Genomic DNA, 24705 nt, shown 5'->3' on the forward strand with positions numbered 1-24705 from the left:
TTTTGTAAAGAATGGAATTTTGATTAAGATAAATTTATTTAAGATGATTTATCAAGATGATGAAGTGTACTTACTTTTTACTAAGCACTAAATCCTTCTCAACTCAGATACTTGTTTTTCTTTTAGAAAGTTCATATTATATATGATTAAGCAGTAAGTTTTTTCTGTTTTAAAAAATTAAGTTTGTAGCAACCTCAAAAAAGTTAAAATCTTACTATTTCAAAGTACAGTACTTAACGGAGCACTTAGTATTTATTCATTGCTGATGCTGTCCATCTGGAAACCACTGTGAGAAACAATCATTTGGAGAACTAAGAAATATCAGGCAGAAAATTTTCAAACATTTTGAAGCAGTAAGATGCTATCACAGGGGCTGGGGATGTGGCTCAAGCGGTAGCGCGCTTGCCTGGCATGCGTGCGGCCCGGGTTCGATCCTCAGCACCACATAAAAACAAAGATGTTGTGTCCGCCGAAAACTAAAAAATAATAAATATTTAAAAAAATTTAAAAAAAAAGATGCTATCACAGGCTTTGAATTAGAGAATATCATATAAAATACTTGGTAGGGATATTTTTGTGATAGCATATAGAATTGATTAAAGAGAAGGACAGAAGTCACGGAAGTAGGTAGAAGCTGTTGAAATATAAGACAGCTGTAAAATCCTGAGTGTTTGGGCCAGAATTATGGCAATAGGAAAAAAAAATGAATATAAGAGGTTTTTTAAGAATAATTTATTTGGGCTGGGGCAGGGGCTCAGTGGTAGAGCACTTGCCTAGTAAGTGTGAGGCACTTGGTTCCATCCTCAGCACTACATAAAACTAAATAAATAAAATAAAGGTATAGTGTCCATCTACAGCTAAAAAATTTATTTAAAAAAATGAATGATTTATTTATCAAACCTACTTGAAGGGCCGGGGCTGTAGCTCAGCGGCAGAACATTTGCCTAACGTTTGAGGCCCTTAGCCCTGCAAATAAATAAAAAAATATTAAAAAAAAAAACCTACTTGAAGTAGCTAATTATAAAGTCTAGAATGTGAACCACTTTTTTTTTTTGTACTAAAGATTGAACCCAGGGGCACTTTAACCACTAAGCCACATCGTCAGCCCTTTTTAAAAATATTTTATTTAGAGACATGGTCTCGCTAAGTTGCTTAGGGCCTCACTAAGTTGCTGAGGCTGGCTTTGAACTTGTGATCCTTTTGCCTCCACCTCCCAAGTTGCTGAGATTATAGGTGTGCACCACTATGCCTGGCTGTGAACCACTTATAAAATGAGAAGCTAAACATAGATGTTTGAGGAATCGTTTTTCAAACTGCTTAAAAAAGTCAAGCCATCTGTAATCCCAGCAGCTCAGGAGGCTGAGGCAGGAGAATTGCGAGTTCAATCAATCCCTGGTACTAAAAAAAAAAAGTCAAGCCATCAATTAGTATAGATGGTATAGGTCCATATTCTGTTGATTGAAATTCTCAAAAGCCATGAAAACATGAACTTTGAACTATTTTAGTTTTCATTTGTAGTGCATAATGTGAATGTTTACATATTCATATGTCTTATTCAGAAATATTAGAGTACATAAAGGATTACAGTTCTGTAGTAATAGGAGTAGTAATAGGAATTTACATATTTATTACAAACACTTATTCCTTTAAGACATGATGTGTTAAGGTAGTTAACCTCACATATCCTTGGGAATTCAATAAAGAGTCTTGAAAGGCTGAACAAGTATGAATTTTCTCAACTTCTTGAAAAAAAAAAAACATAGTTTGTTAAGGAACTATGTAGAGATAATAACTCAAGGAACGTGAAACTCTAAAATGTTTAATAGCCTATAGAATTCATTTTATATATATATATATATAATCTTTCCCTCATCAATATATACAGTTTTTGCATGCTTCTTATAATTGCTATGTTAATTTGTATATCTTTTGTTGTACTGACCATCTCATTAGAAATTTCCCTATATATTGCTGAAGTCATTGCTGCCTTTTTTTTTTTTTTTTTTTTTTTTTTTTNAAAATCTGGATATCTACATGTGGAAGAATATATTGAACCCATGGGACACAAAAATCAATACAAACTCTTGGCACACAAAAGTTAACACAAGATAGATCAAAGACTTACTGAACTCCTGGGCTCAAAGGCTCAATTAATCTTGGTACCTTAGCCTCCTCAGTAAGAGTGGGTTACAAGTGTGTATCATAGTTATAGTCATTTTTAATAACTAAAAATTTAAGCCTGTTAATATGCAATATTTAGACATTTTGCTTGAGGATTATCTATCTGAAATAGAGTTGAGTACAGATACACTGACCTGCCAATACATACCCTGATATTTTTTCAGTGGCCATCCACTCTTAACAGTGTCTGTTTTCTGGAAAAATGTAGTGATAATCCTTTGTCCTCCTCTAGGGGAGGAAGAGTTGATACTGAGGATCCAGCCATGTTACGGCTGTTCCACAGAAAATGGTAAAGTGACTGAATTGGAAGTAAGAATTACTTTAGGAACACATCAGTGATAAAGGATATGCCAGAAACTTAGGTCTTAGTTACATAATTTCTCCACTCAAATATGGTTGGTTATTCTGAGTGTATGTGTGTGTGTAGGGGTTGACTATTTGAGATCATTTGTTTTGACAACCCTTCTTCAATTTACTCTGTCTTTAATTTTTTTTTTTATTATAGAATAGCTCCTATGAGTATAATTTTCTTTCCAGATTGGGAGCAATATTTGAGAAGCATATTCCTGAATTTCCTTTGTTGTTTTTTGTTTAAGCTCTGTATATCTTTGGTCTCTAAAGAGATTGATTTACAAAATGCTTTCTGTTTTCAGATCATGTTAATTTACAGTATATATTGGCTTTGCTTTTATTTTGACATTTATCTTGTAAGTTACTTTTTCTCTGTCCTAACAGATGGTTTTGTAGATTGCAGGCAAGGTTCTGGTGCATATTTCCATTTCCTCCACTTCTCTACATGTGTTTTGTTTCTTTTTTCTTTTCTCCTTTCTTTCCCTTTCCCATTTCTCCTTCCTTCTTTTTTCTTTCCTTCATTCCTTCCTTTTTTTCCATCCATCCTTTTTGTTTTAATTTTAGCTTAGTTCATTAATTCTGTTTTTAGGTCGGATGATGAGCAGAGCTCTGCGGATAAAGAGAGACTTGCCAGGTAGGAGAACAGTGTCTTTAGCATGATGAAGCGGATGATGCTGCTTTCCTATCCTTTTTCTTACTCTATCTTTTCTTCCCCTTTCTCTTTGTATTTTTTCCTTATCTGTGGCAAGAGAGGACAAGATTTTTTAGAAGTTTGAGTGTAACAGGAACTTTGGCTTCCCCCATCAGAAAGTGGGTGAGTTGAGGGAATTTTACTTAGGAATTTAATTGCTATGAGTTTTAAGTTTTCTCTTTCCTTCTTTATCTCAGCACAAAATTTCACAGAATCAAAAGGATTTAGAAATAATTCAGTTGTGCTAGTTGGTTCTTTAGCAGGGAATACTTTTTTTAAAATCAGAAAACCATAAACATACCTGTATTTGTAGTTTCTTCCCAGTATACACCTCAGCATTTACTCTTGTCTCTCTAGAAAACTCACTTGTATTTTCCTATGTAGATTCACAGCCTAGATTACTATGTCACTTACTGGTGTTGCTTTGGTGATCAAATTCTTACTGTGATTTCCCAAAAAGTTTTAACTCCCTTGTGCCTATTTAGATAATCAAGTTTCTAGACTTACTGTCAGAAATCTTTTGGATACAGGGAAGACTTAGAATCAAATTTTAGGTATCTCAGGCAAAGTAACTAAAAGTGAGTGGACCTAGCTGGGTGCGGTGCCACACGCCTGTGATCCCAACAGCTTAGGAGACTAAGGCATGAGGATCTCAAGTTTCAAAGCCAGCCTCAGCAACTTAGCAAGGCCCTGAGCAATTTAGCAAGACCCTTTCTCAGAAGAAAAAAAATTTTAAAATGCACTGGGGATGTGGCTTTGTCTGTTCAGATCATGTTAATTTACAGTATATATTGGCTTTGCTGTTGTGTGACCTTGGGTCCAATCCCTGGTACCTCCGCCCAAATAAACAAATAAATAAACAAACCTATGTGGTGAAACCTTTTTGCCATTTGGAAAGAAAATTGTAGAGTTCTCTTTTGAGACTATTATCTATAACATAGAAATACTGCAGAAGATATGTACTCAAACTTTTCTGTTCTGGTCTAACTTGGGATGCCTTAGTAGGAAATACATCATTGATACAAACACTTATTTTTACAATTTTTCCCCTTCTCTCATTTACCTCTATGAGCTGTGCCACAAGCTCATTTTGCTACCATTTCAACCCATGCTTCCTACTAACACTTTCAATCTCTAGAAAACTGATTCAGCATGATGTGGTGAGGAAAGCACTATGTTGGGACTGAGGGCTGCCCTGGGAAAAGTCACTTGACTTCAGTTTACTCGTCTCATAAAAAAGAAAATTTTTTTTTGGATTAGTAGGCTGTTTTTGTTAGTTTTTTTTTTTTTTTTTTTTTTTGACAAAGAACTGCTGTTCAAGTAGAATCCTGAAGTGGTAATAGAAGAATTTAAAGGTGATTAAACAAAGCTGCTCAAGTAGAAGCAGATAAGCAGTATGTAATTTGGTCTCTCCTTGAGTTATCTCCATTGAAGACACTGAGAAACCTCCTGGACTTTTCAGAATTCCTACTTGAAAACTACTGAGTTATTCCTTTTGACAGTGATATCATTCTGTCTCAATTTTGAGCTGAATCATTTTTTAGAGATGTGGTGTACTTATCATGGTGCGATCCAAATTGTCTCCAGGCCTTTAAGCACCCGCTTTTCAACTCACTTAGTCCCAGATGGGGATCCACTTGGTATCTGCCAGTGTCTTAAGTTCAGTGCACTGGCACCACACTCAGAAGATAGGACTTTTGTGCATAATGGGACAAATAAAACTTCAGATCTTTCAATTTTGCCTTCTCATGTTTTAAGAGAGAAGTGTACAGCAAAGTAACATTTTATAGACCCTTAATATCTATGCTATTATTTCTTATATCAGCTATTGAGCAATATACTTGAGTTAGCAAAAATTGGTCATTTTATTTTCTATCCTTTAAAAAATTAAATTAGGAAATATTTAATCAGCCAAGCTGAGATTATTTGTCATTTGGGAACTTAAGTGAGTGAAACTAACATTTATAAATGCTATCATTTCTTAAAACACTTTTGTTCTAAGGAGTGGTAGTTTACATAGGATGTGATGTTCCCAGGAGATGGAGGGAGGAGTTTGATATCTGCTTATTCTCTGTAAATTCTCTTCCATGCTTGCTCTGCATGAGGTTGGCAAACCTTATTTTAATTTCTGAGACTTAAGCATCATTAAACTAAAATATGACATTCTTCAGCAGCTCACTTGGTATCCACATTACTTTCCCTGCTACCAAATGACCAGATGTGATCACCTGGATGGGGCTTCTCCTTTCTTTCTTCATACAGGGAAAATCATAGTGAAATTGAACGGCGACGACGGAACAAGATGACAGCTTACATCACTGAACTGTCAGACATGGTACCCACCTGTAGTGCCCTGGCTCGAAAACCAGACAAGCTAACCATCTTACGCATGGCAGTTTCTCACATGAAGTCCTTGAGAGGAACTGGCAACACATCCACTGATGGTTCCTATAAGCCATCTTTCCTCACTGATCAGGTCTCTGGGACTTAGAACTGTGAGAGTCTGGAATCTGTTGAAAGTTTTGATTCATTTGGACAAGAATGTAGCTCCTCAGGAAAAATTCAGACCATGGGAAAAAGAGTTTCAGTACTTGGCTATAGTGTTAGTAAGCATTGGGTGATAAAAAGCAGAGAAGAGTTGTGAAAATTATTTAGCAAGTTTGTAGGTATTTTATTTTATTTTATGTACTGGGGATTGAGCCCAGAGGTGCTTAACCATAGATCACATCCCCAGCCCTATTTAATATTTTATTTAGAGACAGGGTCTCGCTGAGTTGCTTAGGGCCTTGCTAAGTTGCTGAGGCTGGCTTTGAACTTGTGATACTCCTGCCTCAGCCTCCCAAACCACTAGGATTACAGGTGTGAGCCACCATATCCAGCCTTCTAGGCATTTTAGAATTCATCTCATAAATACAACCTGTAATTTAGAAGAACAGTATAATCCCCAAAAGAAGAGATTACCATGTCCATGGAACCAATTGTTTTTAGGGTTATTGAGGATGAAAGAAGTAATAGGAAGAGTCTGATAATTGATTTTTTGTTTGTTTGTTTTTGATTTGGTACCAGGGATTGAACCCATGGTTGCTTAACCACTGAGCAACATCCCCAGCCCTTTTTTATTTTGAAATAAGGTCTTGCTAAGATGCTTAGGGCCTTACTAATTTGCTGAGGCTGGCTTTGAACTTGCGATCCTCCTGTCTCAGCTTCCCAAGCCACTGGGATTATAGGCATGGGCCACTGCTCCTGGCTAGGCAGTCATTGCCGCTCAGGGATGTGCTCTCACATTTGATGCAGTATGAGAAAAATAAGGCAGAAATCCTTCTTGCCTTTAAAGAACTCAGTCTGAATATAAATATGTGAGAGGCAATAAACACACACAAGTGGAGCATGATAGGAAGATGCATACAGAGAAGAAAATGGTCTTTTTTTCTTTGGTAATAATTTGTGAGTGGGCTGGGGTTGTGGCTCAGTGGAAGAGTGCTTGTCTCACATGCATGGGGCACTAGGTTAGATCCTCAGCACCATATAAATAAATAAAATAAATAAAGGTATTTTGTCCATCTGCAAATAAACATTAAAAAAAATAATTTGTGTGTGACTAGATAAATATATAATGGAGGGATGGCTAAAGTGATAAGAATGGCCAGACTTGAATGAGGGTGGTTAAGGAAGACATGATCTTTTTTTTTTTTTTTTTAATATTTGTTTTAGTTATAGGTGGACACAATAACATTTACTTTATTTTTATGTGGTGCCGAGGATTGAACCCAGTGCCTCTACCACTGAGCCACAACCCCAGCCCCAATATGTTCTATTTTGATTATTAAAAATAACCCATGAGGGCTGGGGTTGTGGCTCAGTGGTAGAGCGCTCGCCTAGCACATGTGAGCCCCTGGGTTCGATCCTCAGCACCACATACAAATAAATAAAATAAAGGTATTATGTCCAACTACAACTAAAAAATAAATATTAAAAAAAATAACCAATGATCATTTTGGAAAATACAGGAAGTATAAATAAGAACAAATTCACCTGTAATGCCAATGTTAAAAACCGAAGAATTAGAAAAAGTGAAGGAATGTTTGGGAGAAAGGAATTAAGAATCCTGCAAACAGGGTGGCCAGTTGGAAAGCACGTATAGCTAATTTTTATACTGTTCATTGAAACAGGTAATTTGCTCTGTCAGTACACAAATACTAGTAGTTTGCAAATATCAGTTTAGCACACCTTTTGTGGGCAAGCCAAGTGCTTTGTACTATGAGAAATACAAAGAATGATAAAAGATATAGTCACTGTTGGATACAGACATGTAAATAAATACATAAACACGAAATCTGTTCTATAATAAAGGTATAATAATGAGGATTGTAGAAATGAGATAAAGAAAATGAGGACATGGGGAAAAGTATTATAGATTTTGGGAATAACTTGAACAAAAATTTAGAGGTGTGAAAGTGAGTTATTGAAGGAAAATCAAGTAGTTTAGATTTTGATAGGCTTGGACCTGATGATGGAATATTTAGGTTTTAAAGAATTTAGATCTTAATTGTTAGGCAGGGAGGAGCCATTAAAAAATGTGTTTAATGTACCTATAGCATTTTAAAGATGGATTGGAGGGAGTAAAATTATTAAGATCATGTCATTTGTCTTAGCATAGGATGATTAGGACAGTGACATAGTATTGGAAAGTAGAATTGAGAAAACTGGAATGGGAGGGAGAGTAGTTAGATTTCTAGCCTAGGAGGATGCTGTTAAGAAAGGGAATGCTGGAAGAACACAGATGATTATATTTTGGACATGGATATGATTGTGGTTTTGAGATGTTGACATTGAGTTGCAGTTACAGTATCTACTTGGAAATATATAACAGATACTTGGAAATTAGGTTTACTGAAAGCTCAAGTAAAGAAAAAAAAGGTTTTCTGGGGATGTATAAAACCTAAGAAGAAACAGTGGTATGAATAAAGAATAAAATCTTGGGATTGTCTACATTTAAGATTTGAGCCAAGCATGGTGGTAGGTACATGTCTGTAATCTCAGAGGCTAGGGAGGCTGAGGCAGGAAGATTGTATATTTATTTGTTTATTTATTTAAAAAGATTTATTTTTTAGTTATAGGTGGATACAATATCTTTATTTTGTTTTTATATGGTGCTGGGGATCGAACCCAGTGCCTCACGCATGGTAGGCAAGCGCTCTACCTCTGAGCCATAGCCCCAACCCAGTATTGTATATTTAAAGCCAGCCTCAGCAACTTAGGGGAGACTCTGTCTCAAAATAAAACATCGAAAGGGCTGGGGTTATGGCTCACTGGTTAAGCGTCCCTGGGTTCAATCCCTGGTACCAAAAAGAAAAAAAGACTTGAACAAAGGACAGAGGGTCTGAAGAAGCAAAAATTGGAGTGTAGAATCAGAAGCATCTAGGGAAAAATAAAATTTTTAGGCTAGAATGGACATCATCAGATTTCTTTGAGAGATTGAATTAAAAAAATAATAAAAACCCAGGAAAAGGGACTTGAATTGGCCATTAGGAGGTCATTAGTAAACTCCTTCAAAAAATTAATAGGGCTGGGGTTGTGGCTCAGTGATAGGGCACTTGCCTAGCATGTGTGAGGTACTCGGTTCAATCCTCAGCACCACATATAAATAAAATAAACGTCCATAGACAACTAAAAAAAATTATAATATATTAGAGTGATCATTGCAGTGGGATTGAGAAATAATTGAAAGAGAATAGAGTCATTGACTGTAACATTATTTTTGGAACATATAAGGTTGGCAATGAACATTCTGACCAACTTGAGGGAAGATTCATATAGAATTGAGGAAACATCGTGTTAATAGGCCTGAAGGGAAAGAGAAAGTGTGTATATTTGCTGAGAAGATCCTAAAAAGAGACCAGAGAACATGAGATCAAGAAGTTATTGGAAGTTATTATTGGGGCTGGGGTTATAGCTCAGTGGTAGAACACTTGCCAAGCACATGGGTTCCATACTCAGTACCACATAAAAATAAATAAATAAAGATATTGTGTCCATCTATAACAAAAACATATTTTTTTAAAAAGTCAGTTGGGGGCTGGGGATGTGGCTCAAGTGGTAATGCGCTCGCCTGGCATGCGCGGGGTGTTGGGTTCGATCCTTAGCACCACATAAAAATCAAATAAAGATGTTGTGTCCACCGAAAACTAAAAAATTAATATTTAAAAAAAAAAAAAAGTCAGTTGGGCTGGGGTTGTGGCTCGGTGGTAGAGTGCTCGCCTAGCACGTGCGAGGCCCTGGGTTCGATCCTCAGCACCGTATAAAAATAAATAAATAAAGGGTATTAGAAAAAGTAGATTATTGTTGGTGGTAACCCTTTTTGTTCCCCTCTTGAGTCCTGAGATAAAGAGGAAGAAAGAGGTGTGGATAGCAACATAGAGAAGTAGTAGCAACAATTGAAGAAGTAGCTATTGAAAAAACTTTGTTGTCAATGAAGGTAATTTCATTTAGGGTGGAAACCTGTGGCTGTGAATCAGGTATGAGTCAGCAATTGCTTATAGAAGTATACATACGGCATGAAGGATCTTATTTTTCCCCTCTATAGAAATATTTGTCTTTTCAGAGTTCAATATTAACTTTATTTTAAATATTAAAATATTGATTTTTTTTCCTTGGTTAGGAACTGAAACATTTGATCTTGGAGGCAGCAGATGGCTTTCTGTTTATTGTCTCATGTGAGACAGGCCGGGTGGTATATGTCTCTGATTCAGTGACTCCTGTTTTGAACCAGCCACAGTCTGAATGGTTTGGCAGCACACTTTATGATCAGGTGCACCCAGATGATGTGGATAAACTTCGGGAGCAGCTTTCCACATCGGAAAATGCCCTGACAGGTGAGAGTTACAGGGATGTGAAATGAATGAGAATTTTTTCTTATTTTTCTGAGGCATCACAGGTATTTAAAGCTCTTAAATTTATTTGTTGGATCTGGCAAAGCTTCTAGTATTTTCTTCTCTAATGAATATAATCAGTTCTTTTTATCCACATGAAGATTATCTAGTTTGTGATTCATCCTTAGAAAATGTTTCTTTAGTGATTATGCTCATATAAAAGTTCATTTTTACCTTAATATTATTGTAAATGATACAGTAAACTCGATGCTTAAAATATCTTCCTCCATATTAAAAGAGTCATCTATGCTTCTATATCATTTGTGTGAATAATTTCATGGTATTTTTTTCTATCCGCTTGTTCTTGGCTTTATGGTAGACTCTGTGATAACAGATTTTTATTTTATGTGGGAGTTGTTATTGGTCAATGAATAAAGTAGTATTTTGTAGTCCTTGTTTGTATCTGTACTGTTCCCTTCCCCTACATCTATTCCCCCATTTTAATGCTATTCAGTCCTTTTGTCAAAGTTTGTTAGAAGGAAAAAAGTCATATTTGTTCCCAAGCAACTGTAGGAAAAAATTTTAAAGTAGAAGCAGATTAAAAACTGCTGGTTAAAATACAGAACAGTCCCCAAACATCATATTAATGCTGGTCTTTAGTTTTTTAGTTTTTTCCTCTTTTAAGTATTTCTAGATTTCTTTTTTCTTTTTTTAGTTCTTCCTTTTCCCCAAACATTGAGACAGATGTATGTTTATGAAGCATATTAAATACATGTTTTTTGGACTGGGGTGTGGCTCAATGGTAAAGCACTTGCTTAGGTTCGATTCTCAACACCACATAAAAATGAATAAATAAAATAATGGTATTGTATCCATCATCAACTAAAAAAAATTTGTGTTTTTAAACCAATGATGTTTACTTTTTGTGTTTATCTAATCAGGAATGAGAGTATAGCTTTGCCTCTTGCATCTCTACTACTACTTTCCACTTCTACCTTCCCTTGCACAGTTATTTTCAGTGCTGCCTTTGAACTTAAATGAGAATTGAAATAATTTAGACTTGAAAAAATTTGCCTTCGGCTTGGTCTATTCTGTTATAAGCAAGGAGGTTGGAGGGTGAATAGGATTTATACTTGCTTTTAGTATTCTGCCCTTTCCCACTCACGAGATTGCACTCCAGATTGTTCTTCACATCTTTCTTCAGGGCGTATTCTGGATCTAAAGACTGGAACAGTGAAAAAGGAAGGTCAGCAGTCTTCTATGAGAATGTGTATGGGTTCAAGGAGATCATTCATTTGCCGAATGAGGTAAGTGTTAGGCTGAGGATTACAATTTGGCATAGCCTCAAGAGCTCAGGCTTTTATTTTTTTATTTTTATTTTTTTCTGTCAGAGAAATTAACATTTTAAATCCAAGCTTCAGTTGAATTAATTTTAACTGTACAAGACCTAGGTGAATTATAGCATAGAATAAAGTATTTGGTAAGGGAACTAACATTATCTGAATTATCTGAATCCCTTCTATGCCAAACAATGTGATCAGTACTTTATGTCTGTTATAGCATCCCTTCAGCCACCCTATAGGTTAAGATTCATGGTTACCATTTTGCTGATTAAAAAATGGATTCAAAGCAAGATTTCCTGGGAAAACTACAAAATTGAATATTATATGAATAGTGGTTTAGAGTAGCCTCTAGATTCGAACTGCTGGATTTTGTTCTAATCCAAAGTATTCTTTGGATTTGAATTCTGGCTTTGACCCTACTTTTGAAACCTCAGAGAAATCACCTGACTTTTTTGTGCTTTGATTTTATCATTTAATATTGGAGGTAATATCAGTCTGACCTCATGAAGTTGTTATGAAGATTGTATGAATTAATATATGTAAAGATATTTAGAACAGAGCATGGAATATATTAAACTATGTAAGTTTTGTTGTTTTTATTTTAAAGAAATGAGTGGGAAAGTAGGATTGGAGGTAGTATCCCAGCATAATGGACATGGCTAATGCAAAGACATAGGCAGGAATAAGATAAAGAGTAATGAATTGTAGTAGATAGATTAGGTTGTGATTAATGAAGAGTAGGAGTCAGCAAACCACAGCTCTTTTTTTGTAAATAAAGTTTTATGAGAACATAGCTATGCCCATTTGTTTACATATTACATATGGTGTCTTTCATGCTGTAATGTCATAGGTAATTGGTTGCAACAGATGTATATCCCACAAAGCTGGAAATATTTACTATCTGGGTTCCTTTTTTTTTTTTTGGTACCAGCTATTGAACCCCAGGGGTTCTTACCCACTGAGCCACATCTCTCGTCCTCCCACCCTGCCTCCGCCTTTTTTTTGTTTTGTTTTGTTTGTTTTTAGTTGTACATGGACACAATACCTCCATTTTATTTATTTATTTTTATGTGGTGCTGAGGATCAAACCCAGTGCCTCACATATACTAGCTACATTTCCACTGAGCTACAACCCCAGCCCAAGCCCTTTTTTATTCTGAGATAGGGTCTTGCTGAGTTGCAAAGAGCCTCATTGAGTTGCTAAGGCTGGCTTTGAATTTGCCATACTCCTGCCTCAGCTTCCTGAGTTACTGGGATTACAAGCATGAGCCACTGTCTCCTGCTACTATCTGGTTCTTTATAGGAAAGCTCCACCAGTTTTTGATATAGAGAATCTTCACATTTGAAGAACATATGACACATTTTTTTTTTTAAATTTAAATTCTTAGTTGTAAGCTTTAGAAATACCAGACTTGGTTTATCTTTGTCCATCCTTATTGTTAAGAGCACTGTTAACTTGTTTTCTGTGTTTGGTTGTATCCAGAGCCTGTTATCCTGCTGTTACTATGGAAAGTTCATTGATCATGCAGCCTGGCTGCTTTTAATCTCTCTGTTCATTGAAACAGGTGTGGCAATAGCGCTGTGGACTCAGTCTCCATGAATAGATTAAGCTTTGTGAGGAACAGATGCAGGTGAGGTCCTAAGTAGTGAAAACCAAAGGGATGACAAAGAGCTTTACTTTTTCACCCAACTTAACTGTAGTCCTTTCTTTAGCAGCCCTTACTCTTCTTCCTCATTTCCCACTTTTTTTACTGGTAGTAGTTTGCTGAACTTTAAAGGTTCACTTGCTCATCCTAAAAAACTGGAAGCTGCCTACTTCTTTACCTATTTTCCTCTTGCTGCAGTACCTTTTAATTGTTCTGCTTTGGCAAGGCTTAAAATTATGGTGGTCACTCTTTGGTGAAAAGGTCCAAGCACTTATTATCCTGTTTTCTAAACACCCAAGAGTCTAAATTTAAAGGTATTAAGGGCAGCATTTCCCTTTAAGATTTACTTTGTAAGGTTTTTCTCCTGACTCCTCTAACTCTTTTAGGAATGGACTTGGCTCTGTGAAGGATGGGGAGCCTCATTTTGTTGTGGTCCACTGCACAGGCTATATCAAGGCCTGGCCTCCAGCAGGTAGGAAAATTGGATAGTGATTTCTCCCTTGGTGCGCTTGGTTCCTCAGAGAGTCCAAGCAAATCATCAGCATTTACTATATATCTGGTATATGCAGTGTACTTTGCTGTAAGTTGAAAGATAATAGGACAGATGGAGAAGACTACTTCTCATTCATCACTGAGTTGATATTCCAGTTGGGGAGAAGAATTACTTAAATTTGAAAATAACTCATTATTTCTATGTTACAGAATATGTTTCTTTTTTTTTTTTGAGACAAAGTCTTACTGTGTTGCCCAGGCTGGCCTTGAACTCCTGGGCTCAAGTGATCCTTTTGCCTTAACCTCCTGAGTAGCTAGGACTACAGGTGTGCACCACCATGACCCACTTAGGATGTGGTTTTTGCTTTTTTTTTTTTAAGGTATTTTTTTTTAGACAGGATCTCATGAAGTTGCTGAGGAACTCACTAAATTGCTAAAGCTGGCCTCGAACTTGTGATCTTCCTGTCTCAGCCTCCCAAGTTACTGGGATTGCAGGCATGTACCAGTGCCTCTGGCTTGAGACTGTAGTTTTTATTTTATTTTAGTTGTAGATGGACACAATACCTTTATTTATGTAGATGGATGCAATACCTTTATTTTTAAAATTTATTTTATATGTGGTGTTGAGGATTGAACCCAGTGCACCATATATACTAGGCAAGTGCTCTACCACTGAGCCACAACCCGATCCCAAGCTGAGCTTTGTAAATTCTAAATGTGCAAATTCATAATAATGTATACTGGATACCTATGTTCTAACTAATTGTTGTAAAGAAACATTGGCATTTCATGTAACTAATTGGGAAAGCTTTGTAAAATAGGTGCAAGACCTTGAGGAACAAAGGGAAAATATAATAACTTATAAAGAGAATGTAGTCTGCAAAGGCTTTAAATCAGACTGTGAGTAGATTAGATTATTTGAATTTGAGGTTAAATGAAATATGACCAAGGAGGTTGGAGTACAAGGAACAGCTTTTTAAATTGACTTGTGAAAGTTTCCAAATCATATCAACCTCATTCCTTCCCTGCCAGATGGGTAGACAGAAACTAAGAGAAAAGAGAGGCAAGGTGGTATATTTGGGTAGAGATTAAACTTCAATTTGGAAAAACTTGGATTTGATTTCTAGCATTGTTATTTATTAGCAGTACATACAACTTAGGGTAAATTGCTTGAATTTTTTGTCAGTCTTCTCTCCTATATTGGTTTATTGTGAGGATTAAATTTAATATAAGGAAAGCATTCCAACCCATTGTTTGACATATGGCAGGCACCCAGTAAATGCTACTTAATATAATTAAGAAAAATTAATTTTAAGTGATACAAGTAGTAATGTTTGCATTTTTTAGTCTATATATTGTATAAATCATACTTTTAAGGTATGTGGTGATATTTCATACTTCTGTATAGCTATTAAGGAAATGCTAACTTCTTGGATAAATAGAAAATAACCTTAGAAAGAATGGGGGGAAATGTACTCTTCTTCCCTTTCCAGGTAAAACAGTGGCTTTCCAGGTAAAACAGTGGAAAAGACCGAGGGACATAAATAATTATTGGTGTTTGTTATAGTCAATTTTCATTGTTTATTTACTTTAAAAGTCACAGGTAAGGCAAGATATCTGTTCTCTGCCAATGATATAATCACAGAATGGCTGCCTTAATATGTATTTTTTTTTAAAGACTACTTTGGGTGAGACTTGCTTTCCAGTTAAGTATAATTAGTATGGATAAAATATATTAATTAATAATTATATACATATAAACATTGAAACAACAATTGGCATTTATGGTAAATTCTATGTAATTGTGCAACTATTGCTTTATATCTAGATTTTTCATACCTAAATGTATTTTGAATTATTACTCACCTGATTTTTGAAGGCATTTGAGTTTGAGATCTCTAAATCCTTTTTATTTCACCTTTCAAAGGTGTTTCCCTCCCAGATGACGACCCAGAAGCTGGCCAGGGAAGCAAGTTTTGCCTAGTGGCCATTGGCAGATTGCAGGCAAGTATGAGTATATTTTTTTCAAGTGAGAGGAAATCTCCTTCAGTACTTATTCATGTTAATTTTATTTTACTCTACCATTGAGCCAAATTAAGGATTCCATACAAGTCCAAAAAATTTAAGAAGTTTGGCATTCCTAATGAACATTATTACTCTTGGATTTAGCAGAAGTTCAAGAGTATGATGGAGCAGGTTATGGTTGTGGCTTAGTAGTGGAGCGCTTGCCTGGCATGTGTGACACACTGAGTTCGAGTCTCAGCATTGCATATAAACAAATAAAATAAAGGTCCACCAACAACTAAAATCAATAAATCAATAAACCAATAAATGTGTGTATGTGTATATAATACACACACATGTACACACACACACACACACACATACACACATATATAAAGGAATATGATGGAGGGAAATCTTTTCCCCTTATGTCTTTTGGTACTTTGTGTGTGTTTGGTGGGTGTGTGTGTGCTGGGGTTTGAACTCAGGATGTCCTGTATGTTAGGTGTGCATTCTACCACTGAGCCATAGTCCCCCAAGCCCTCTTATCTCTCTCTCTCTCTCTCTCTCTCTTTTTTTTAATATTTCTCTTAGTTGTAGTTTTAATGTTTCTCTTAGTTGTATTTTTATGTTGTACTGAGGATCAAACCCAGTGCCTTTTATATGTTAGGCGAGCACTCTACCGCTGAGCCACAACCCAGCCCTCTCTCTTTTTTGTTGGTGGTGAGATGGGATCTTACTCTGTTGTCTAGGTTGATCTTGAATTCCCGGGATTGAGTGTTATTCCTTCATAAGCCTGCTAAATACAGAGACTACAGGCACTTGCCAGCAACCCTACTCCCTTTATCTTTTTGACTTAAGCTTTTATGATGCTGAATTTTCTATTTCCAATTAATTTCCTTTGGCCCTGAACAAAAAAGGAAGGATCCTTTTCATGTTATCATTACATGACTAACAATAGAGAAATATAATTGTTTTGATTCTTTTTAAAAGTATAGAATATGTTTGTTAGACCATAATTTTCCTATCTGAATAATGAGCACAGCCTAGTCAGCTGAAAGGAAGTGGGTTTTTCATTTTTTCCTTACTTTACTAACTTGGTAGAGTATATGTATTGGAATAGAGCTAGATTCTGTGGCCCCTCTGCTATTTTGCTTTCTGGATGCAAGGTAAAAATTTGGAAGTTTGTAAAACTGTGAGTCTCATATCTATACAATTCCCATGAGGAGATTAGAAATGTGTCTGCAAAGAATGTTATCATTTTACTCAATTTTATCTTTCCACTCATAGGTAACTAGTTCTCCCAACTGTACAGACATGAGTAACGTTTGCCAACCAACAGAGTTCATCTCCCGACACAACATTGAGGGGATATTCACTTTTGTGGATCACCGTTGTGTGGCTACTGTTGGCTACCAGCCACAGGTGAGGAGCTGCAACTGTCATGTTACTGATACTTAGGCCTGTGTTTCCCTTGCCATTGTTGAGGTTATATAGTTATCTTATTCTAGAGATAGCCAAAACAACTCTAGTTCAGAAAAAGAGATGATCCTGTTCTATCAGTAGCTAAATTTATCTTCAGCTTCTTAACAAAGCTGTCTACATCTAGAGAAATATGATTTGTGAAACTGGGAGGGAGCAGCAGGTACAAATATTATTTGTCTTTTGTTACTGATATTAAACAGATAATAATTCATAAGTACTCATTTTAATTAGCTATACTGTATATCTATCTTTAAATAATTTATGTAATTATCCAAAGGAATAATAACCCATAAGATACACAAATTTAGCACCAGTTATTACAATTTACTCATTCAACAAACCAGTGAACTATCCCTGAATTGACTTATATACATTTTCAAAGCTGTTGAAATCAGGGAGGTTTTTTTGGCTGTGACTATGTGAAATGGTTAGTAAAGAAGAGAGATTGAAAACAAAGAACAATGTTGGAGGTTTTCACTACCTGATTCAGAACTTAAAGTTATCAAGACAATGTAGTATTAGTGTAAGGATAGACACATAGATCAGTAGATACATAGGCCAGAATAGAGTTTACTTTTGTATTTAACCATTTTCAGCAAATGTGCCAAGATAATTCAGTGGGGGAAAGAGATCTCTCTGACAAAAAGTGATAGAATAATGGGATATCCGAATGACATACCCAAAAAAAAAAAAAAAAACACCTTAGACTTTACTTCACACTACCTACAAATATCAACTCAAAGACCTAAATGTACCAGAGCTAAAGTTATGAATAAACTTCCAGGAGAAAGTATTTGTATCCCTGGGTTAAGCAAAGATTTTTTTTCATATACTACTAAAAGCATGATTTTACAAAGAACAATACTGATAAATTGAATTCTATCAAAATTAAAATTTACTCTCTTAATAGGAAGTCATGGTGGGGCATGGTGGCGCATGCCTGTAATCCCATCCACTCCGAAGGCTGAGGCAGGAGGATTGTGATTTCAAAGCCAGCTTCAGCATCTTATGAGGCACTTAGCAACTCAGCAAGACCCTATTTCTAAATAAAATACAATAAATGGCTGGAGATGTGGCCCAGTGATTAAGCGCCCCTGGGTTCAATCCCTGGTACCAAAAAAGGAAGTCATGAAGAAGGTGAAAAGATCAGGCACAGACTGGGAGAAAATATTTGCAAATCATATGGCTGAAAAACAATTTGTACTTAGAATATATAAATAACTCTTTAGGATAAGCAATTAATAAAAGGGACACAAGATTTGATATTTCAGTAAAGAAGAAATATGTATGGCATATGAAAATATGCACAGAATCATTAGTCATTAGACAAGGGAATGAAGAGAGGGGAGAAGGGATGGAAATATTTCGGAAAGACAGTAGAATGAACCAAACATGACTTTCCTATGTTCGTACATGAATATATGACCAGTGGAACTCCACATCATGTACAACCTCAAGAATGGGATTCCATTTAGAATAAGTTATATTCCGTGTATCTATGGTATGTCAAAAAACACTCTACTGTCATGTATATCTAAAAAGAACAAATAAAAAAATCATTAGTCATTAGTAAAGTGCAAATTAAAATCACAATGAGATACTATCATATACACCAGAATGGCTATAATCAAAAAGTGTTGATGAGAATGTAGAAAAGCTAAAACTCTCATACATTGTTGATAGACGTATAAATGATGTAGCTACTTTGCAAAAACATTTTGATAGTTTCCTAAAAAACTGCATATCTCTACAATACCTATGAGGAGATTAGAAATGTATCTGCAAAGAATGGTATCATTTTACCTCAATTATATCCTATAATTTGGCAGTTCTACTCTTGGATGTCTACCCAGGAGAAATGAAAACAAATGTTCACACAAAGATGTGTGCATAAATATTCAAAGCTGTATTAATAATAGCCCCAAAATAGGAATAATCTTAATGTACATTAGTATTTTACGAGTTAATATACAAACTATAGTATATCTGTGTTAGAATACCACTGAATGATAAAAAGGAATAAAGTACTAATATATGCAACAGTGTTGATGAACTTTAAAAATATGCTCAGTGAAAATAGCCAAACCCCAAACTGCATATTATATAATTCTATTTATATGAAATTTCTAGAAAAGGCAAAACTAAAGAGTTGGAAAGCAGGTCAATGGTTGGATAAAGAGAACCTTTGATGCAATGAACATGTTCTGAAACTGGATTGTGGTAATGATTGTACTACTATATAAATTTATTAGGAATTATCAAATCATACATTTAGAATGGGTAAATTATAAATGTGAACTATACGTACAATCTGTAACAAAGGAGAAATGTGCTAGAAGCCAGCTGCTTAGCAGATCCATCTTTTTAATTTTTTCCTTCATACTTATTTTTTTAAATAAAAGGTTTTAATAAAATTTCAATAATATGCTATGTTAAAACAGTAATTTCCATATTTGTACAGAAATATCTCTAAAACCATTGGTGATATGCCTCACTACAATTCACAGATCACTGTGAATTTACGTCTTATTTGTATTTCATTCTAACCTGAGGGTTTTCCCTTGGAGAGTCTACTTCCTCCTTAGTTCCCCTGTCATTTTGTTCCCTATTTATTATGCTTCCTATAAGGAACCGATTACATGTTTTATTCATTTCATTTTATTCATGTGTGTGTGTTTTAGAAGAGTCAAAGTTATTTGGACTCCCAATTTCAGAGGTTTGGTTCATGGTCATTAGATTTTACTGCTCTAGGCCTAAGATGACTCAGAATATCATGGCAGAAGAGCATGCTAAAGGAAAGCAGCAGCTCAACAAATGGCAACGCCAATTAGAGAGAGACCTTCGCTCACCAGGACAAAATATAAACCCCAAAGCACTCCCCTAGTCACCTACCTCTTCCATCCATACCCTACCTTCCTACATTTACCACTCACTTAATCCATGTCAGTGGGTTAATCATTTCACCTCTGAAGCTCATCCCACAATGAAAAATACATTTAGTCCATTTTCTTTTCTTTTTTCTTTTGGGGGTGGGGGTTGGGGGAGGTACTTGGGATTAAACTCAGGGGTACTTAACAGCTGAGCCATATCCCCAGCCCTATTCTGTATTTATTTAGAGATAGGGTCTCATTGAGTGGCCTAGCACCTCTCTTTTGCAGAGGCTGACTTTGAACTTGTGATTCTCCTGCCTCAGCCTCGCAAGCTGCTGGCATTACAGGCATGCACCAATACCCTTGGCTCATTTAGTCCATTTTTTATTTTTATTTTTATTATTTTTATTAGAGAGAGATTTTTTTAATATTTATTTTTTAGTTTTCAGCGGACACAACATCTTTGTTTGTATGTGGTGCTGAGGATCGAACCCGGACCGCACGCATGCCAGGCGAGCACACTACCGCTTGAGCCACATCCCCAGCCCTAGTCCAGTCCATTTATTTAAAAAATATTTTTTTAATTGTAGATGGTCACAATATCTTTATTTTTATTTATTTATTTTTTTATGTGGTGCTGAGGATCAAACCTATGGCCTCATGCGTGCAAGGCAAGCTCTCTACACTGAGCCACAACCCCAGCCTTCATTTAGTCCATTTTTAAGGGTCCCCATAGTCTTAACATTTTAGCACTACCCAAAAGTCCAGGTTCAGAGTCCTGAGACTCAAGGCAAACTCTCAGCATGAGCCCCTGTAAAAATCAAAAGCAAGTTACATGTATCTAATATATAATGCTACAGAGTAAACATTTTCATTCCACATGGAAGAAAATAGGGGCCTAGAGCTGGGCATGGTGACACATGCCTGTTATCCCAGTGGCTTGGGAGGCTGAGGCAGGAGGATCGAAAGTTCAAAGCCAGCCTCAGGAAAAGTAAGGCACTAAGCAACTCAGTGAGACCCAATCTCTAAATAAAATACAAAATAGGGCTGGGGATGTGTGTGGCTCAGTGGTCGAGTTCAATCCTTTCTACAAAAACAAACCAAAACATAGGGGCATAGAAAGAAAGGATGGAACCTAAATAAGATCAAAATCCAGATGGGCAAGTTCTATAAGTTCCAGGTCCAGCATCTGGGGCACATGGCATCATGATGTTCTCTTCAAAGGGCTTGTGTAGTTCTTTCCCTATGACTTTGGTGGTTGTAGCCTACATGACCTTTCTCTTGGTTTGTTTCTCCTCAATTTCTGCAGTTTTCCTCAACAGATATCCCGTAGCACTGGCATCTCTTAATCTCAGACTTTTCCACTGCAGCTTCCATTTCCTTTATTTATTTATTTTTTTAACATCTTTACACATCAACTTCTCAGGGGCTGGCTGCAGGGACTCTGACCCTTCTACACTTTCCTGACTTCCCAGGCCTTCCTTTGAAATCTTAGTGGAAGCCTCCCTGACCCCCTAATTTTAGCATCTTGCAGAACCAGCACCGCTTGGTTGATGCCAAGGTCTGCAGCCATCTCAAGCAGTTGCCAAGCCTTCTGGAACTCTGCTGCAGTAGCCTCTGAGTGCCTGGTGGCTCAGCATGGTGAAACCACTTCCCAGGCCCCTGCTGTAATCAGGGTGCACCCATGGTCTTTTCTCAAAGGAATCTTTACTTTTACCTCCTTCATACTTACATATCATCTTAGGATAATTACAGAAGTCCAAAGTCCAAGTCCTCAGCTGATTCACCAGGAAAGTTAGATGACCATAAAATGTGTATCTTACTCTTCTTTCTCCCTTCCAGGAACTCTTAGGAAAGAATATTGTAGAATTCTGTCATCCTGAAGACCAGCAGCTTCTAAGAGATAGCTTTCAACAGGTAAGTTTTTTCCCGGTTTGGGTCTGAATATACATATTTTTAATCTATATATCACATTACTTCATACTGATTAGTTGAAGTGGTCACTGATTAGTTGAACACTGTAATAGGCATTAGAGTTTTGTGTGCCTTGAACTAACCTGTATTTATTTATTTATTTATTTAGCAGTACTGGGGGTCAAACGTAGGGTCTTGCACATGCTAGGCGAATACTCCACCATTAGTAACTACATCCCCAGCCCTTAACCTATATTTTTAAGAAATAGAAAGATATAATACTTTAAAATTATAGCTAGTGTTCAAGGTATTTCTATTTGGTTTTGGTTCTTTACTGTTTTGTATCCAGTTAGCCATCTATAAGAAACTGTCTTCAAAGTATTTAAAATATTGTAGGTTTACTAATCTCTAGATTGCAGTAAAAAATTTATTTCACAGAGTTCTTTTATAAGTAATTAGAGTTAAACGATTTCTGACTCTTAATATAATTTTTAGGCCTTAGTTCCTTAAAATATTTTGTGAATTTAGACATGGTTTTAGATATTGGTCCTCATTTTATATTGCACAATTAATTTTTTACATTTTAGTGGTGTCTTTATAAAAACATTGTGCATACTAATAGTACTTAAGTAAATTCAGAGGGTCTTTGGGAAGATTTTAAAACCAGAAAATACAAATAAGGAATATAGCCCAGTGCCTGACACATATAATTTAAAAATGTTAACTTGCTAATATTGTTAGCTTTTTTTATTGTTAGGGAGAATCGAAAGATTATTTTCTATTCCATGAGACTAGAAAGTAAAATAATCTAAAATTACTTTTAATGTTTTTTGGGGGGGTACTTAACTTTTAAAACACAAGCAAAACAAACTTGATGTTATATATAGAAACCTTTATTGATATTGTGAAAACAAATTCTCCAGTTTGGGAGGAAAAGCTGGAATTGCAGAATAGTATATAAGCTATATTCAGTGTCATTAAAGTTAAATTTCTGTTGTAGAATTCTATAGTAGCTCATTGTATATTTCATGGACTTTTCAAGGAAACTGGGGAAATAGTATTTCTGTCTGGAAATAATTGTTATTGCTGTTTGACTTGGACTACTGTGGTTAGATAGCTTGGAACCCTGGGAAGAAATGTGATAAATATATCCCTTATTTAGTAACTTAGTTTTCACTCCTTTGTATTGTTTTAACATTGAAAAAGACGAGTGTTTGAAGGATAACAACAAAAGAACTTTAGGATTATAGAAATGGGAAATTTTGTTTAATTTTATAAAATATCTCTGAGTTCTACTGATGGCATGAAAACCTTTTCAGGTAGTGAAGTTAAAAGGCCAGGTGCTGTCTGTCATGTTCCGTTTTCGATCTAAGAACCGAGAATGGCTCTGGATGAGAACCAGCTCCTTTACTTTCCAGAACCCTTACTCTGATGAAATTGAGTACATCATTTGTACCAACACCAATGTGAAGTATGTACCCTTTAGTCCTTTTCTAATGTTGGGATTTCTCATGACCCAGTCTGCTTAGCCTTATAAGATATCTCCTTTTCTTCTTTGTTTTCATAAGTAAATACCATTAGTTTGAAGTTTCTAATTTTCTAACTTCTTACAGGATTTGATGTAGTTGATCAAGGTAGAATAAGATTTTAATAAGCAAAAGTTCAGAGACTTTCATCTTCAAATGAAAAGGTTTATATTTTAATTTTATCGGCCCTTTCTAGAAAGGATTTTGTTTCATACACTAGTTTATTGCTTTAGTCTGGCAGGATTTTGATCTCTAGCAGGATTCGGCATACATTTTCTGTGAAGGAACAGATGGTAATTATTTTAGGCTTTGTGGTCCATACAGTTTTATTGCACCTACTCAATTCTGCTTTTGTTGCATGATGAATATAGTCATAGAGAAATGATGAAAGAACATGACTGCTACAATTTTTTTTTATTATTATTATTTACAAAAATCAGCAGTGGACTGATTTGGTCTATGGATCATGGTTTGCCTCAGGGCATAGTTACATTCCATTCTTTCATAAGTTTCTGTTCCTCTCTTTGGGCTTTCTTTCTCAGCTTTTTAAAAACAATTATTGAAATACATTTCACATACCATATTGTTCACCCATTTAAAGTGTACAGTTTTTTAAAAAATATATTACACAGTTGTGCAACAATTACAACAATCTTAATTTCAGAACATTTTCATCCCCACTAAAATAAGTCCTGTACCTGCTGTCATTCTCTATTCTTCCCCTTCCCTCTAAAGTCCTATGCACCCTCTGATTTGCTATCTCTATAAATTTACCTGTTCTAGACATTTTCATATGGGTAGAATCACAGAATATGTGGTTCTTTTGTGATTGAGCTTTCATTTAATATAATGTTTTCAAGAGTCTTTTATGTTGTACCATGTATCAGTATTTTCTTTTTATTGTCAAAACATGCTCCGTTGTATGGACTTAACAGGTTTTGACTATTTGTCAGTTGATAGACATTGGGTTGTTTATACTTCTTGGTTATTAAGAACACTGCTGTGAACATTTCTGTACTAGTTTTTGAATGGATATGTTTTTATTCCTCTTAGTATATACCCAAGAGTAGCATTTAGTATATACCCAAGAGTAGAATTTCTGGGTCATATGGTAATTCTATTTAACCTTCTGAGGATGTGTCAAACTGTTTTTCAAAGCTTTCCCATCATTTTACATTCCCACCAACAAAACATGGAGATTTTAGTTTCTCCACAGTCTTATCAACACTCACCATTATCTTTTTTATTATACTCACCCTAATGGATATCAGTTGTCAGATTACTTCTTTTTCATTTAAGCTACTTTTGTAGAACTGGCTTTGAAACTGGCTCT

At 35.7% G+C, this 24705-nt stretch overlaps 1 protein-coding gene across 10 annotated transcripts in view; it reads left to right on the top strand.

Annotated features, from left to right (window-relative positions):
- The window catches only part of Arnt (aryl hydrocarbon receptor nuclear translocator), a 79732-nt gene that overhangs the window by 45501 nt on the left and 9526 nt on the right, over window positions 1-24705 (top strand). For 5 of the 10 annotated variants that reach the window (XM_015502991.2, XM_015502990.2, XM_015502992.2 and 2 more), the window contains 10 exons: window positions 3122-3166; window positions 5486-5699; window positions 9882-10095; window positions 11297-11399; window positions 13001-13066; window positions 13468-13553; window positions 15501-15577; window positions 16868-17002; window positions 21775-21849; window positions 23166-23317. In XM_015502991.2, coding sequence (XP_015358477.1) covers window positions 3122-3166; window positions 5486-5699; window positions 9882-10095; window positions 11297-11399; window positions 13001-13066; window positions 13468-13553; window positions 15501-15577; window positions 16868-17002; window positions 21775-21849; window positions 23166-23317 — 1167 coding nt within the window. The remainder of the gene's footprint in view (window positions 1-3121; window positions 3167-5485; window positions 5700-9881; window positions 10096-11296; window positions 11400-13000; window positions 13067-13467; window positions 13554-15500; window positions 15578-16867; window positions 17003-21774; window positions 21850-23165; window positions 23318-24705) is intronic. The other 5 variants (XM_015502993.2, XM_015502994.2, XM_048814888.1 and 2 more) reach the window with 3 other exon arrangements.

The sequence above is a fragment of the Marmota marmota genome, unplaced genomic scaffold (assembly GCF_001458135.2).
Source record: "Marmota marmota marmota unplaced genomic scaffold, marMar, whole genome shotgun sequence".
NCBI classification, from domain to species: Eukaryota; Metazoa; Chordata; class Mammalia; order Rodentia; family Sciuridae; genus Marmota; species Marmota marmota.